This window comes from Carassius auratus, chromosome 2 (genome assembly GCF_003368295.1).
Source record: "Carassius auratus strain Wakin chromosome 2, ASM336829v1, whole genome shotgun sequence".
Lineage (NCBI taxonomy): Eukaryota > Metazoa > Chordata > Actinopteri > Cypriniformes > Cyprinidae > Carassius > Carassius auratus.
This window is the reverse complement of record NC_039244.1, coordinates 19,477,294-19,493,582: the sequence shown is the minus strand read 5'-3', so window position 1 is coordinate 19,493,582 and position 16,289 is coordinate 19,477,294. Positions and strand designations below refer to the sequence as shown.

Here is a 16,289-nt window from a genome sequence, read left to right as displayed (position 1 = left end):
TTGTTGCATTGTAGCCTGAAGCCTTTGAAGAGACAAATCCCAACAGACTAAAGTCTGCATGTAATTAAAGAAAAAGGTGGTTCAACAAAATATTGACACAAGGGGGTGATCCTTGTTCCACAATAGTGATTGTTTTTTTTTTGTTTTGTTTTTTGGTAAGCACTGAACATTTGGAATCCATATACAATGAAAATTGTCTGTTGAGAAAAAAAATGTCTCTACATTTTGGATTCCTTAGCTTTACATTGACTATTCAGACTGTTTTGTGAGGCAGTTTACTGAATGTGCTTTTATGCTTTATACTGATTTTGTAAAGTCCATTATTTGTGTATTGGAGCATCCACACCTGGGTCAGCTGAAAATATGGCGTTCCTCATGATGTTGTAGTGGAGAACAGATTTAGCACATAGGACTACATACAGCTGGGGAAAAAAGATAGCTTATTGGGTTTTTGCTCTAATTGTTTTTATTATGAAAATCTATTTGCAGATTTCTTAGAGAATATTTGCCGGTATACAGTATATATATGTACATATATGTTAGTATATGTAGGTCATATTTTCCTTCATTTTGGATGCATGACCACAGCATACCAGGTCTTAGGAAGACTATTGCTAAAAGACATATCATACATAGTAGTAGCTAAAAATAATAATAATAATAAAATGGAAAGGAGTTGAAAAGTCACTTCACAGTTTTGTTGCTTGCCTCATGCTGGGTAAATATCAAGTGGGACCATGCATATTTTAAATTATGAATGGAGATCATCATTTGCACGTTTCATAGTACATTCCGTTACCATTAGGCATTTAAAGTGCTCACTGTGTAAACCAGATTTAAGATACCAAATGAAAAAAAGCATGAAGGTAATCCAGATGTACAAAAAAAGTCCCCTGGGATTCCAACCAAACACATGAACAGAGACTGAAGGAACTGTATCCATGTCTGTTGGGACGACCTGTCGGTTCATCCGCCAAGAGTCAGTCATGATTTCTTTACAGTGTCATATTCTTTACAGAAAATTTACAAATATTTACAATAGAATGTGCATGATAAAATGCATATGGGTTTAAAAAATTGCTATGATACGCAAAACTGGTGGGCATTGGCATTGCGGAGGCAAGTCCATGTTGTCAAGCCAAGCAAACGGATCACAGGTAACTGATACTGTTCAGATAGTGCAGACTTCCCATACATGTAAAATGCAAGACGCTCTGCAGTTTTCCTCTCATGCAGCTTGCAATGCCTCTGATGGTATCAGCAGTGTGACTCATACTCCAGTTATCTTTATAGAGGTTGGACATATAGATTCAGGTATAATGGATCCAAATGCAGTCTAAACTTCATGATAGATGGATGAGGCGTTGTTCTGAATTTAGAAAATTGCAAAGCCGTAAATCAGCAACACTGCAGAGTGATAAAAGAGGGTATTTTACATAAACCATGCAGAGCAGATCTACTGTCAGCAGTAGAGAGGTGGTAAATTATAGCACCATTCTAGGGGGATGAACGTGTTGGTGGGGCATCCAGGGAACTACTATTAAAATATTAATCATACACATCAATCACAGGCAACAGGCTGAGTCATAATATTTACTGACAGTAAACTGGAAACTACATATGACTGATGTTATTGTGTTCTGTTCTATTGCAATGCTTGTCACAGTATATCATTAGTATATATTAGATTTACTGTATATGGGGGTGGGATATAATACTCTATTACATATTTATAACCCTATTTTTCTACCTGTGCCAAAATGAAATGTATGGTTTTATCATTCTAAATTTGAATGTTTGATATACTTATATAAGTTGCTTCTTATACAGGATTATTATAATAATATATATAAAATAAACCACATGAATTCTTTCTTGTCTGTTTACTTTGTATTAGTTTTCTGTTGTGTAACGCTTTCTTTTTCTACTCATTTCTGGTGTACCCTGTTCAAAACCTAGCTTTTTACATAGTAAAGTAAGCAAACCAGCACAACATGGATAAATAATGTTGTCTGCATCTACTCAGATCTGTCATGCACAACCCTTAAAACATATAAACATCACATCAATGTACAAAGGCAATCAGCTGGTTAAATGAAATATAATGCAATACAATCAAGGCCCTTTGAAACAAGAGATTTCTTTTGTCAAAGGCTGATTAGCAGATTAAGAGCACAAAAACTGAATTTGTTTCAACTTAAAAATTCCTGTAATGTCTGACACGTGATGCATATAAAAAAAATATTGTAGAAAAATATTTAAAATGTTTCAATGTTATCATAAAAAGATCATAACTTCAGATTATATTATATCAGCCATATTATATCTGTTCATCAATGTTCACATTAGTCTCTGATAAACAGGGTTAGAAGACTTTGGTTGTGTTAGGAAAGCCTCAATTTAGTTTTGCTGTCAAAATACACTGATTGACTTTAAGAGGGCTACATTTGTTATTGTTCCAGTTATACTTACTAAAAATATAAGCAGTTTATCTTGAAAAACATAAAAAATGATGATGAAGATTCTGGCACACTCCAAATTAGTAGGGCAGCTGAATACCAGAGATTATGATTATGATGAGTACTTGCTGTTTTACATAAGCATTTGTGCATCTGCATGAAATATGATTTCAGATTTTTGATCTGCCTTGATGTAACTGCAGGTAATAATTTTCAAAAGCATCATCATTTTCTATGGTATGTTGCTAATGTTTAACAAAATGATTGTTGTACATATTGGTTGGCATTATTTAAGATAACTAAGGACATGCAAAAGTAATCATCAAAATGTTATGAGGATAACAAATAAAAGTGGATTTACACAGCCTGTAACAAAGAGTATTAATTGGTAGTTTGACTATATTGTCATATAATCTCATTCTGACACTACTTCCTCAACCTGAAAGGAACGTTTGAATAAATAAACAAAACTAAATTTTAGTTGTCACTATGCAAAGTCTAAGCCTAAAGTCAAGTTAAATCCTGACTCTGCTTTAGCTATGCAGGAGCAACTATTTAATGAAAAAATTTCATCATGAACTCAAAAAGGGCTGTTTAAGAATCGATTGCTATCTGAGTATTTCTCAGATGTGAGAGAAGGTGGCCATGCTCTGTAATAGAAACAGACAAGGCAATACGAACAGGTCAGTGCTTGTTAAGGCCAAAGACTGATGGAGAAGGATGAAATTTGAGATGTTAGAGTAAAATCCTTGTTATCGGAAATAAGCATGAAATGTCAAATAACACCATTTTCACTCATTTTTCTCTCCTCGGTTCCTTTCCTTTGTTATTTTATCACTCTATATCTTCACTTTATCTCACCACATCCCAGTTCAGGCTCTAACAAGCACTTTACATGATGCTGCATTTCCCCTTCAGCTTGTCAGCCCTGCTTTGCTTCCCAGAACGCTTGCCATCGATGTTCAAACTCATGTTCCTCTTCTTCTCCAAATTGAGAAGCTCCTGGAAAAGTTCAGTGACATTGTGGTTAGTCTTAGCTGAGGTCTCCATGAAAGCACACTTCCAGATCTTGGACTGGGCCTCTCCATCTTCGGTCTTCACTTCCCGTTGAGTCTCATCGCTCTTGTTTCCCACGAGCATGATGGGGATGTTCTCTATGTTGCCTTTAATAGCGAGAATCTGCTGGTATATGGGCTTTAATTCTTCCAGGGATTGCTTACTAGTGATGGAGTAGACCAGGATGAATGCGTGACCCTTGGAGATGGACAGACGCTGCATGGCGGGAAACTGGTGGCTGCCAGTTGTGTCTGTGATCTGCAGGGTGCAGACGCTCTTGTCACAGCTGATCACCTGCCGGTACGTGTCCTCCACCGTTGGGATGTAGGTGTCCCGGAAAGTGCCTTTCACAAAACGGAGCACAAGTGAGCTCTTCCCTACACCCCCTGCGCCAAACACCACCACACGGTAGTCGTTGCTCTGCTCTGGCATCTTGGGCCTTCAGTTGCACCACTGCTTTCTAGACCTAATAGAGGTAAAAGAAACATTTAGATGAATGTGTATCGTTTATCCTTAACAGGATCTTTCAAACTTTTTAATTTCAAGCACCACCAAATATACCCCCAAAACATTTTTTGGTGTAGAATCAGTTTTCAATCAGAAATTTCTAGCAAATTTCACAAACAGTTACAAATTAATGGCAAGAAATTGAATTGAACTTGAAACTTTGAGGTAGAAACACTGAAATTTAAAATGCATTCCAATCTTTGTTACAACGCCGCAAAATATTTTTTTAGTTATTAAAGACACCCTTCCTAAAATATAAAGGCTATATATTGTCATGTACCCATTTATATTAAAATGATTTCATTTGATTCATGTTAATACAAAAATATAAATGTAACATATTTGCCAAAAAGGTTTTTCTTTTTTCCAGAAAACTATATTCATTTGTTTTAGTATTTCTTATTTTTAAATCACTAAAACTCTAAGTAAAATAAAATACTGTAACTGTAATTAATCTCAGGATTTATGACCAATGCGTTAAAAAATATATTTTTTTTATATTTCAAAGGTGCTGTACATAGGATTGACACCGAGGGGTTGTACTAGGTTTTGCAGTCCAAATAGAAAATATTGGAGAGGGTTTTTTTTCACCCGGCCCTTCCTCCTCAGACTTGACGGACACGGAGACACCAACAGGAACGAGCGCATTTGATGATGAATAAAAATTAAATACACTGTGTTTTCCACCTACTGGCAACCCGGGGTGCCGAAATACAGTTGGCTGGCAGCGGTCGGGTTTCACAAACCAAAGACCCGTTCCGTCCCAGTGTTGTGCCCGAATTCTGCACCCCTGCCAGATTATGCACTCCCTCGTTGAAATCACTACCTGATTGCTTAATCCCAACCCCACCCCTAATCTTAACCCCTCCCCCACACCTACTCCTAAACCTACAAGAGGGTGCATAATCTGGCAGGGTGCAAATTTCGGCACAACACTGGAATGCACATTTTCTGACTGCAGCATTGTTTTTCAGATAAAAAACAAGTATTTTAATTTAGCATGTTTCTTTAAAAAAAAATTACCGCAAATCCTCTAGGACCCACTTGTGACCCCTAAAATCACATTGTAAAATGCTAAAGTACATTGTTAAGCATAACACACAGGACAGGAATGACAAGCAATATTTTTTATCGGTCACCAAACATACTGTTGAAGGCTTGGTTCTATTTCTAACAATGAGTAGCCACACCCTATGAAAAAACCCTCACATTTGTAAATTATACATTACATTTATTCTGATTGCCAGTGATTGTGTCAGGTCACATAGTGTACTATATACAGAAACATTTTTATACACGTCTGCCTGTTTAAATCCATTATGCTTTAAACATTTAACATGATCATGATGTATTTACTGGATACTTATCTAATACAAAATTACAGGTATGAAACACAAACACGTTTAGAGATGCTTTGCCTTTAGACAGGACTCAAGTGGCTTTTCAAAGGAAATAGACATAATCCTTGTCATCCATCATGCTATTATGAAATCACAATGCAACTCATCATAATGTATCTGTGCTTTGCCCTCAGACACTCTCTTGCTTTTGCTGCAGTTTATAGCAGTGTATTATTTATTGCCTCAGAGCCAAAACAATAACACTAAACATGTTTCTCCTCCTGAGCACCCATTCAGACTGAAGCACTATGTATGTGTCTAAGAGTAAAAGAGCTTTTAGTTTTTTTTAAATAAGCTTTTGTTTGTGCAATTTAATGTTCTCATGAATAATTTAGCCAAGACACAGACCGTATCCATCAGTGTCAGATAACCACGAACGCAGAACACACATCGAATTGTGTATAGATTATGCAGATACAAGCAAGAACACAATTTCCAGGCTTTGCACCGATTTCAACCTCAGTAATCAATACCTCAATTTCACACAGCGCAGCAGCCGAGTGAAACTGATAGACACCTGCAATGAAACTACTACAGTTCTACCAAAGTTTCTGCTGAGCTTCCATCAAATTAACTTCCATAAAAATCAGATTAATCTGGTATGTTCAGCACGTATACTATATTAAACTACATTAGTATGTGGCAGACATGACAGCCATTATATGTCACATAAATCTTTAGCTGATTTAAAAAACGCTGCAGTTTTGGTACATTATTTTTTAATTCTAAGAAAACCTGTTGTGATTTGATTATTTAATCATTACTGTTAATTTGGCCATTTGCTCAGTGATTCACAGTGTCTGTAGTGTCTCTACTAGTCTTTTTACAGTGATGTATGTGCACACTTATAAAATTAAATGGTCTTACATTAGCATCTATGGCATTTACATCTTGGATGTCCTAAAGGGTCAGTAAATTTTTAGCAGATTTTCATTTTTGAGTGAACTATTCCTTTAACATCAATAAAATCTTTCCATTCCACAAATACGCTTGGACAACGCAGTGAAACAACTACACAGTGAACCTATCAATATCTTGTGTGGGTCATCTAAATGTTCATACGGCATTCTGCAGGTGCAATGATTCTTAAAGATATTAATGCACAATACAGTGTTTTGAAAGTTGGCCAACTTAAGGTTCTGAATTTGATATCAAGGTTCCGCAATTAGTGCCAAAATTATTGGGGGTTGGGGGGGGGGGGGTTCTTTGTGAAACCAACAATGTCTCTCAAAGCTGGCTTCCCATCAAAAATGCTTCAGATTTTCATCCAGCATTATGACACCAGGCCATTTGCACTCAGGGCTTAAAGTACAGCGACATGCTTGGCAGGGTGCAGCAATCCAGACAGCAGTCAAGCTCTCATTTGAGAGAAGCCCCGGTGCCTCTCCTGCTCTCTCTCACACTCTGCGTGCTGTCAAATCAATGAGAAGAGGACACGGTGCCTTTGATCAGTGCTAGGGTCTGTGGATTTCAGGCTTCTGACAGGCTGGTGCCCCCTTGTTTCTGTGGTATGATTGATGTCGTTCTCCCTTGGAGTGCTGTGTTATCTTTAAGTCCCTCACGGATGGGCAGGAGAGTTGCTGAGCTTATTAATGCTGTCACAGCATCTTGGTACTCCAGCCAAACTCTTTTACAGATTAAGTTTGGCACGAGGAGAGATTATAATGCTTGCCCCTTATTCAAGGTTCTTCCAAGCTCTCTCAAAGCAATGTGCTGATGCTGCCAGATTTGGGAATGACCGAAATGAATGTAGAATATATCACTCAGACATTAGGATTCGAAAGGTAATGTTTGCTGAATAGCATAATGGCGCCGTGCCACATACTCTTAAACAATCACAGTAAATGGAAGTGCAGGCTCTGTTTGGAAACTACACACTCCAGTGCCATGCATACGGAAGACAGAGACAACAGTATATAGACAAATGACCCTATTTGCTTTCTGGGCTTTTTGTGAGTGAATCACTGGTGCATGTTAGTCCAAAGAAATTAAAAGTTCTTCATAGACTTAAATCAATATGTATTAATTTGCTGTTGTTTTGAACAACATTCCTTTTCTACGGATATCACATAGGCCTCGCTCAATAATGTATACTAATAGCTAAAGAGTTATTTAGGAGCTATTTTAAAAAACTTCAACTTTTTCTGGGTTTACCCCCTGTTGCTAGAAAGTTACACTTTCTAGACCCAAAAGGAATCTTTTTTAACTGATTTCATTCAATTATATATGAATTTATTAGTAGTAGTTTAATTAAGTTGTAACTGAGTATCAAGCAGGATTCAGAATTGCAGATTGTAAAGAAGAAACATTTAAATATGTAGAATAAAAATGAATAACTGAAAATATATATTTTTTTCTTTACAAGAATAACAACCAACCACTGACCTTTTTCCTGTAAACCATTTCCTAGTTGAATTCTATATCTAAAAATGTCTGACACAAAAGCTAGTTTTTATTTATAAATATATATTTTTTATTTAATTATTTGGGAGGGTTACTACATTAAGCAGACATGCAGTAGAATTGTGACGTCCCATAAAACAGTTACAAGTAAAAAATGCACTTACAGTTTAGAGAGTGTTAAGGGTGTTTCAGAAAGCGGGCCAAAGTGACTGAAAAAAACTGTAAAAGAAATAGATTTTGCTTTTACTGCTACAAAAATTTCACATTTAATTCATCATTCTACTTGTTGATTCTTCGTAATTGTGAAATTTACTGAGTAAAAGTTTTGCTTCCACACCATCGTTTCACTGTAGATAGATAGATAGATAGATAGATAGATAGATAGATAGATAGATAGATAGATAGATAGATAGATAGATAGATAGATAGATAGATAGATAGATAGATAGACAGCAATAGAACAATAATCGACAGAAAGATGCGCCTAGCTATTTTTGATCTGTGAGAACAGCCTTTTAAAGTGAATCACTGCATTGGATTCCACAAGACGCTCATCAGTCCATTAGCCTGAGTCTGCTCTAATCTGGGTGAGAGGCTTTGCAGCATAATATACTGTCTAAAGAGCTGCTTTCTCTTTATCAGTCAAACCAGGCTTTCACTCTGTCATAAATGGCAGTTCCATAGTCATATCCCCATGGATACCAATATTCTATTGAAGAAAAAAGGATTTTCAGTTCAGAAATTACTCTTATTCTCAGATATACCTCGCTTTACTGCATACTAAAGGCACTGAGAGGAGATGGAGAGTCATCTGCATGGGCACATTAGTGTTCACAGGCTGTGTGCACACTGAGTCCTGAGGAAAAATAGCCTTGGTGTCATTAAAAGCATGACTTTGTATGTCATTATCTTTTTCTTGTAAAAGGCGCAAATAAAAGTGTTTTATTTTTTTTTATTGGTTGCTGTTCAGATATAATATCCATATGTACTGCAATAATGAAAAAAAAAAGTATTCTAGAAAAGATTTTTAAATAATTGTATATAAGGAATTAAAAGGGATAGGTCATCCAAAAATGAAAATTCTGTCACCATTTATGCATCCTCTTGTTATTGTCTTGTCTGTCCTGACTTGTATTCTATGAATTCTGAATTTACATCTCAAAAAAAAAAAAACTTTTATCTCACAATACAAATGTTATTGTGCAATTCTGAAACAAAAAGTCTCAGCAGTTAGATATAACCTCAAGTATATATAACTGTGAAATAAAAAGTTGCTAAATCACTGCTGGGTCTTAATGCCACAGATGTGTGCTTTTGTATCATACAGTGTTTACAGTATAGAAGCAAAAAATGTGGACTCATAGGGGGAGCAGGGCTACAGCCTAAAAATACCACATTTACCATCTGCCATCTCTCTGCACCAAATGTTGCTGGATTGGCCCAGACTCACTCATTCAGCTGTGCAAGGGCATGAGAAAATGTCTAGATCTAAAACAGAGTTGTAAATAAATACTGGCTTGACTGAATCAAACACTCGCCTTCATAGCAGTCAGTTGGGACTAAACAGATTCTATTAATTAATTGTGGGAATTTTTAATACAATACATTCCATTTCCTAATATCTCAAAAATCATGATTTATGCAAATACTGCCAGCAAAATTAACCCTATAGAGCATATTTAAAGGGGTCATATGATGCTTTTTTTAAAGATCATTATTTTGTGTATTTGGTGAAACAGAATATGTTGACATGTTTTAATGTTCAAAAAACACATTATTTTTCAAATATTGTACATTATTGTAGGTCCTCTATGCCCCGCCTCTCTCAAATGTGTCTTTTTCTTAAAAGTCAAAGTTTTACACAAGCCATGGACGGTTAAGACAGCTGAGTCCACCGTGTGACCCTGTCTCTCTCTCTCACACACACATGTAAAACTCAACATTTGAACATTTAATAGCAAATACTTAAAGTAATAACAGAACATACTTACAGTAGCTGATTCAGAAGCACCAGATTGTTGTATCAAATTCTGAATAACCTAGGTCCACGAAACGGTCATCCAAAAAAGCGTTGTTGTTCTGTTGTAAGTAATCTTAAAGATTCCTAAATGCATCTAATGTTGGAAGGCCAAATAATGTGCTTTTGCTTTCACCTAGATACACACAGCATGCATAACTGAAACTTGCCATTCTTTGCGTGAAAATTTGGGTGGCATTACCCAAATATTTCCACATAGTGACATATACATGTGGGCTTGTTTAAATGAGCCGTTTTAGGGGCGTGGCAGAGTCTTGACTTTGATAAAGAATATCTCTTTGGATTTGAGACTTAAGTCTTTGCAACTTTACAGATCTTCTTCATGCACCAAGAGCTTGAGGAAAAATTTAAATCGCATCATATGACCCCTTTAATAAACACCTCACATGACAGAATCCAAATTCTACCTTAAAGTAATAGTGCACTTAAAATGTAAAAGTTGAATTCTGTCCAACGAAAACAATAAAAATAAAATCAACTGTTTTTGATCATACAATTATATTCAAAGTTTTAAATAATATTGGAATTAATGTTTATTGTATGGACAAAAACAATCTTTAAAATATATTATATTACTTGTATTACATCTTGTATTACACAGAAGAAAGTTGTATATGAACACCATGAGGGTAAGTAAAATTTCCAAACGTTCAGTTTTTGGGTGAACTATACCTTGAAATACATCCTACATCAATAAATAAAATAAAAAGGATTATAATATGAATAAAATAGTCATCATTAAAATCATTAAACGGTAACAAGCAGCAACTATAAATAAAGTCAAATACATAAGATGCCTGACACCATAATGTGACTCTCTAACCTCGTGAAATTAAAACAAATGACTATACATGACAGCTTCAGCTGACTGGCTAATCACTCTGTTGCATTTTACCTTACCATAAGTGTCCTGCAGTTTTACTGTGTCTCTGCCAGCAATGCAAGAAACATCTCTCTTGCTCTTGTCGATCAGTCCGTCAAACAGATTGTTCCTCTGTGCACAGGGCTTAGAGGCTAATCATTGCGCTTTACATCGTCTGCCTGCTGGATGTGCTTCCAGTGACCCAATTCAAAGGATTTAAAACTCCCAGCATGCATCCACGCCACAAAGCAAAGCTGCTGCGATACAAGGCCACAGTCCAAGAAAAGAGTGCATGCAGGTCTGATATATTAGATATCATGTGAGATCTTTGAACTAGATAATGACTACTGTAAACTACATTTTATACTGAGATGAATGTGTTTTTGAGAGGCTTTCTTCTTCATCCCTTATACTGTCTGGCCCATGCACTGGCCGACAACATGCATCTTAAAACCTTAATACTGAGGCTTACGGAGATATGGAAATAAATCAAATCCATGAATTGTCTTCCGCAAATATACTTGATTGATTTAATATCGTTTGCAAATGACTTGTGGTTTGCTGTAAACATGAACATGCATTTGGCCTTCAGCTAGTCCAGTTGCTTAGTCCCCTTTCTCCATTAACTGCTATACCTTGAATTAATTGTTAATAACAATGCAGCTCTAGGCAGGAATTTTCTCGGCTTAACTGGTGAGGTTAAGTGGGTGGTAAATGTCTATGATTTTATATACTTAATCAGTTAATCTCAAATGAGCATGCTTATTAAATTCATCATGCGCATTTCATAATTTTCAGGGATAATTGCAGTCTTTATGAGTGTGAAGCAGTCACATGGCTTGATCTCTGCCCTTTGAGCTATCTTCCAGGTAAATGTTTAATATATTTAAGTAAAAAGAAAAATAATTAGCACAGATTTAGACAGATTTCTATTCTAACAGGGTGTAAAGGGTTCATCCACAATATTATCTGACATCGATTTATTCAGCAAGCACGGCAATATTTGCTGATACCTCAAAACATCCTGTGATTGACATAATCTATATTATGAGCCATTTTTACAAATCCAGTTAAATAATGCATGAATATTTCATTAACTTCCTTAAAATTGCAAATTCTGCATCCCAATTGGGAAAATCTCTCTCTCTCTCTCTCTCTCTCTCTCTCTCTCTCTCTCTCTCTCTCTCTATCTATCTATCTATCTATATATATATATATATATATATATATATATATATATATATATGTATGTATGTATGTATGTATGTATGTATGTGTCTGTGTGTGTGTGTGTGTACCTTTAAATTAAATAATAGTTTTTAAATTAATATAAAAATACAAATAATGGGGGGGGGTTACATTTTGTGTAGCAAAATAGGCTACATTTCAAAAATAAAGTTGTGAAAAATAAAGTGTTGCATCATTATATTATTGTTAGTCATTTGATTGATGCATCAAACCATTCTGATGTATTGTTTCACTTCTAATTTCTAACACAGTCTATATTATGGTTTGCTCTGAAAACAAACATTAATTTCCTTGTTTAAAGAACAGCAGTTTGTGGCAACTAAGTAACATACGTTTTCTAATGTTATACATTCTGCATCTGTCCATGAGTGCACACAGAAGCAAAGCCTCATGGTACTGGACTAAAGGAGGAAAACATCTTGTCAAACTGCAATCCAAGCCAGGCTGTGCCCTCAAGTGCCTTGCTCAATATAAGTTATTGCAGTGCTGTCTCTGCCTGATCTCAGAGTTTTTCTCAGAGAGCAGCAGCAGAAAGACCAATCTGTCACTATAGATTTCTAATAGAGATGGACAGTTCTAATAAAGTAAACACACCAGGATAACGCTTGACCCCCTCAAAACAGCAAAACACTCTTAACAGAGTGAGGGGACATCCAACATTATCCCACAATGCACCTCAATGGTGAGTATACAACCAATGTACACTCAAAGGTTAGTTGCTACAGCAGGGGCCCTTGAGCTCAATTTTTCTTGTATTTTAGCTCTAATCAAACACACCTGATTAGAGCTAAATTTATGTTTATGTCTTATTTGTCCCAACAGTACCAGTTTTGGACTTCATAGTGACATCTACTGGCATGGATGCATTACGTTTGGGAATTGCTAATGCTTTGCACCAAATATTTTGTTTTGTTCTTTTCCTTTATTTGTGTTTCTATATCCATTCTCTGACTAGGAAAAATGGCTTTAACAAAATAATACACCATCAATTAACAGACTCTGAGCTCACAACAAGTCTGTCTGTAAAGGTTTATACATTAACGTTAAAATCAGATTCCTTTTGGTGACAATTAATACAATTGTAGTTACATAACCTAACTGTTGCACTCTATTTCATGATAGGACTGTGTGATGTCATCAATGTGGAATCCATAAGGGGCCACCCCCTCCATGTGAAACAAAAACCTTTTTTTCTACAGATATCAGTTATGGCTTAAGTTGTCATCTCACGTTATTGTGCATAAGCTTTATAACATTTCTTAAATGTACAGCTTATTTATTTATCTGCAAAACTTTTTGATAAGCAAATAATTAATTTTCAATTCTAAATTTTACATTTTTTAATTCTATTACACTATGGGCCAGAGTTGAGGATGCCTAAAAGGATTGAAACATTACTACTTCTGTTACTAATAAAAGCATAGGCTACTGGAAAGGTGCTTTGCCTTTTCTCATTCAGCTTGTCCATTCCATTATTACATCTGGTGCAATACTAAAAACTGATGCACGCCTGTGAATTAGTCTTCATATAAATTGCTGCATTAGATTCCATTATGAGCGCAGCCTGCATCATCTTCCGCAACAAGACTACCATGCATTGGCTCTATACGATGATATATTATTATACTAATAATGCATCCAAGACGACGTCAGCAGCGCGCGGATCCTCTTTTTCAATGTTCACGTTGCACAACCAAATCGGACTGTAGCCCACAATATACGTTCAGCTGTTTAGTCATCAAAAATCTCCGTATCATTCAATTGCCTTTTTAATGGTGCAAAGTAACAAGAATTTACATATATCTCCAATTAAATGGATGACTGATCCTGTGCATACTGGTTTACTGTTTGTCGCACACACTCGAACATTTATCAAACACTGAAAAATGTATAGATACTGTGGAACCACTAGCGCGCGTAAATGGACATCTCCACGGTCTCTAAGACTGCAGACGGTTTGCACGTATGTATCTTATACATTTCATATCACCATGTGGCCGGTTGTTGGACAGAGGAGTAAACTATACTAGTTCAGCATTACCATATCATACGCAGCCCGTTTCATTCATAAAGAAGCGGCTCTCCTCCATGGCACTGGTCGTGATTCACATGCCTTCTGTCGGCTATAATGTAGGTAAAGCCACGTTTTATTAAGAATCGTTTTCCATTCTCAACATTTCCGTTTTCGTTACTATGACAGTTATGGTCAGTGCAGCTAACGCATGATTTCCACACAATACAGAAAATGCTGCAAGTATTCAGCAGGCAAAGTCTAACTGAAATCTGTGTGACGCTTGTCCGGGTTGCTCATGCTGTGTTAAATAAACAGAATATAAAAATGGCATAATATACCATAGGCACTAAATGAATGAATGGATTTCATCGGTCGGCGCGCGATTCGACGCACCTACCTGAACTTAACGTATATCCCGCGTGACTGATCTTTGACTGACAGCACAGATGAATGGCAGGTACTAAAGCATTTTAGACTAATAATGAAGACGTGATAGAGTCCAATCTCAAAGGCAGTCCTCTCTCCCTCTCTCTGTAGAGCACTCTCTCGATCTCTCTCTATCACACACACACACATACACACACACACACCCTCCTCCTCAAAATCTCTACTTGCTTCAGATAGAAGGTGGGAGATTTTTTACATATTGCCTACAGGAGGTGAACAAAATAACATAAGCACCTACAAAGCAGTCTCTCATTTTACTGAATTATAATCAAGCCTAATCTTATAATTCAGTACACATCAATATTAAATTATTTTATGTGTCACGCACTGAAACATGAATATGTTTGACAGATGTTTCATATTGTAAAACAGAAATATAAAAATGTAAATATCAAATTTACAAAAAAAATATCAAATGTAAATGCTTAAACTATTTTAAATAAATGCATTTACATCTAAATACACTTAATAATAAATGTAAATAAATATATTTAGTTCTTAAACACATTTAACTAAACATATTCAAGTTAATTAAATGTTAATAAACTATTTAGAATACATTAAAAAAATGAAATAAACATAAAACATAAAGATCATTTTCATTTCGTCGGACTGCAACTAAGGCAGAACCATTTTTTAGGTGCCACAAAAACTGTTTACCCAAGAGATTGCAATATACATTCTTTTACATTTTTTTCAGAGGTTTCCGGCAATGTGATAATCTGAGGGATCCACAAATGGTGTATCAAGTACATATGAATTTTTACAGGTTTTGATTTTTCGTGTTCCCTCTCACTGAGCCTGGAGGTGTTTTGGCTGTGGCTAACAAGGCAGAGCGAAGAATGTTAGTCCCTGTCACAGTCTGAATCTTTGTGTTGAATCTTAGTGGATAATGGTGCAGAGTTCCTTGAGGCTATTCAGATTTCTTTGACTGACAGCTAGATCTTGTAAGGGTGGCCGATCTTAATCTCAATTTTAATCAATAATATTTGACAAGACACATTCCCATTAAAAAGTGACTGACAGAATATCGTGTAAAATAATACTTAATAGGTATGCAAAATTACACAGCATAGTAAAGAACTCAGATCAGTGGGGATTAAATCTGTATAAACTGACACTGGGAGTTCATTAAACACACAGACACTTTTTGTGTGGAGAGATGGAGGCAGTAGACAACCAGATATAATCACAATAGACAGGCTGGGGTACGGTTTGATAATAGCTTGCAGGAAGCAGGAGGAGCATGTGGATATTAGTCACCTCTCAATAATGCCTGTATATTCACTACTCTCCCATGCTTTTATTTTTCTCCCTTGCAAATAAAAATAAATTAAATGGTGAAAACCCATGTCGAATACTAAGCAACAACAACATAATTTTTTTTAGGCTTAAGAGCAGATGATTTAAGTGAGTGATTTGTTTATTTCTGTGAACTATTCAGACATGCAAGATATTCTACAGGGGGCAAAGGTAGTTTTATGCATTGAAGTTCCTCCTTACAAATTTAGTACAATGTGATTAACTAATTAAAGATTCTGATTAACTGTTGGTATGTCTTGACAGATTACATTAGATGTCACATTAAGTCCACAGTACGGTTTGCATCCCTCCTCCTATAAGAATCAGTACTACATTTTCAAAAAATTTATCTTATATTCAGAAACAGAGCAAAGGCTCAAAGACTCAAGGTATCATGGAACTTTCTGACATCCTTTTATCGCTTGCCTGGGCCATCATCTCAAAATATTTAAAGACAACCACTGTTGGTCTTGCTCTTTAAACAGAAAAACACTATTTAAATGAATAAAATGCTTAATCATTATTATCATGGCTCATTATACGGTTTACTTCC

At 35.9% G+C, this 16,289-nt stretch overlaps 1 protein-coding gene across 2 annotated transcripts; it reads right to left on the bottom strand.

Annotated features, from left to right (window-relative positions):
* Positions 1-512: 512 nt before the first annotated feature.
* Positions 513-14,688, bottom strand: LOC113119525 (GTP-binding protein Di-Ras1-like). 2 transcript variants are annotated; one of them, XM_026289071.1, is made up of 2 exons: positions 14,385-14,688; positions 513-3,981 (listed from the first exon to the last, which is right to left on the bottom strand). In XM_026289071.1, exon 2 carries the CDS (start codon positions 3,945-3,947, stop codon positions 3,351-3,353), a length of 597 nt encoding a protein of 198 aa, XP_026144856.1. In that variant the 5' UTR covers positions 3,948-3,981; positions 14,385-14,688; the 3' UTR covers positions 513-3,350. The 2 variants fall into 2 exon arrangements, with proteins under 2 accessions (XP_026144856.1, XP_026144866.1); XM_026289081.1 differs by lacking the exon at positions 14,385-14,688 and adding an exon at positions 10,764-10,840.
* Between the last annotated feature and the right edge of the window lie 1,601 nt (positions 14,689-16,289).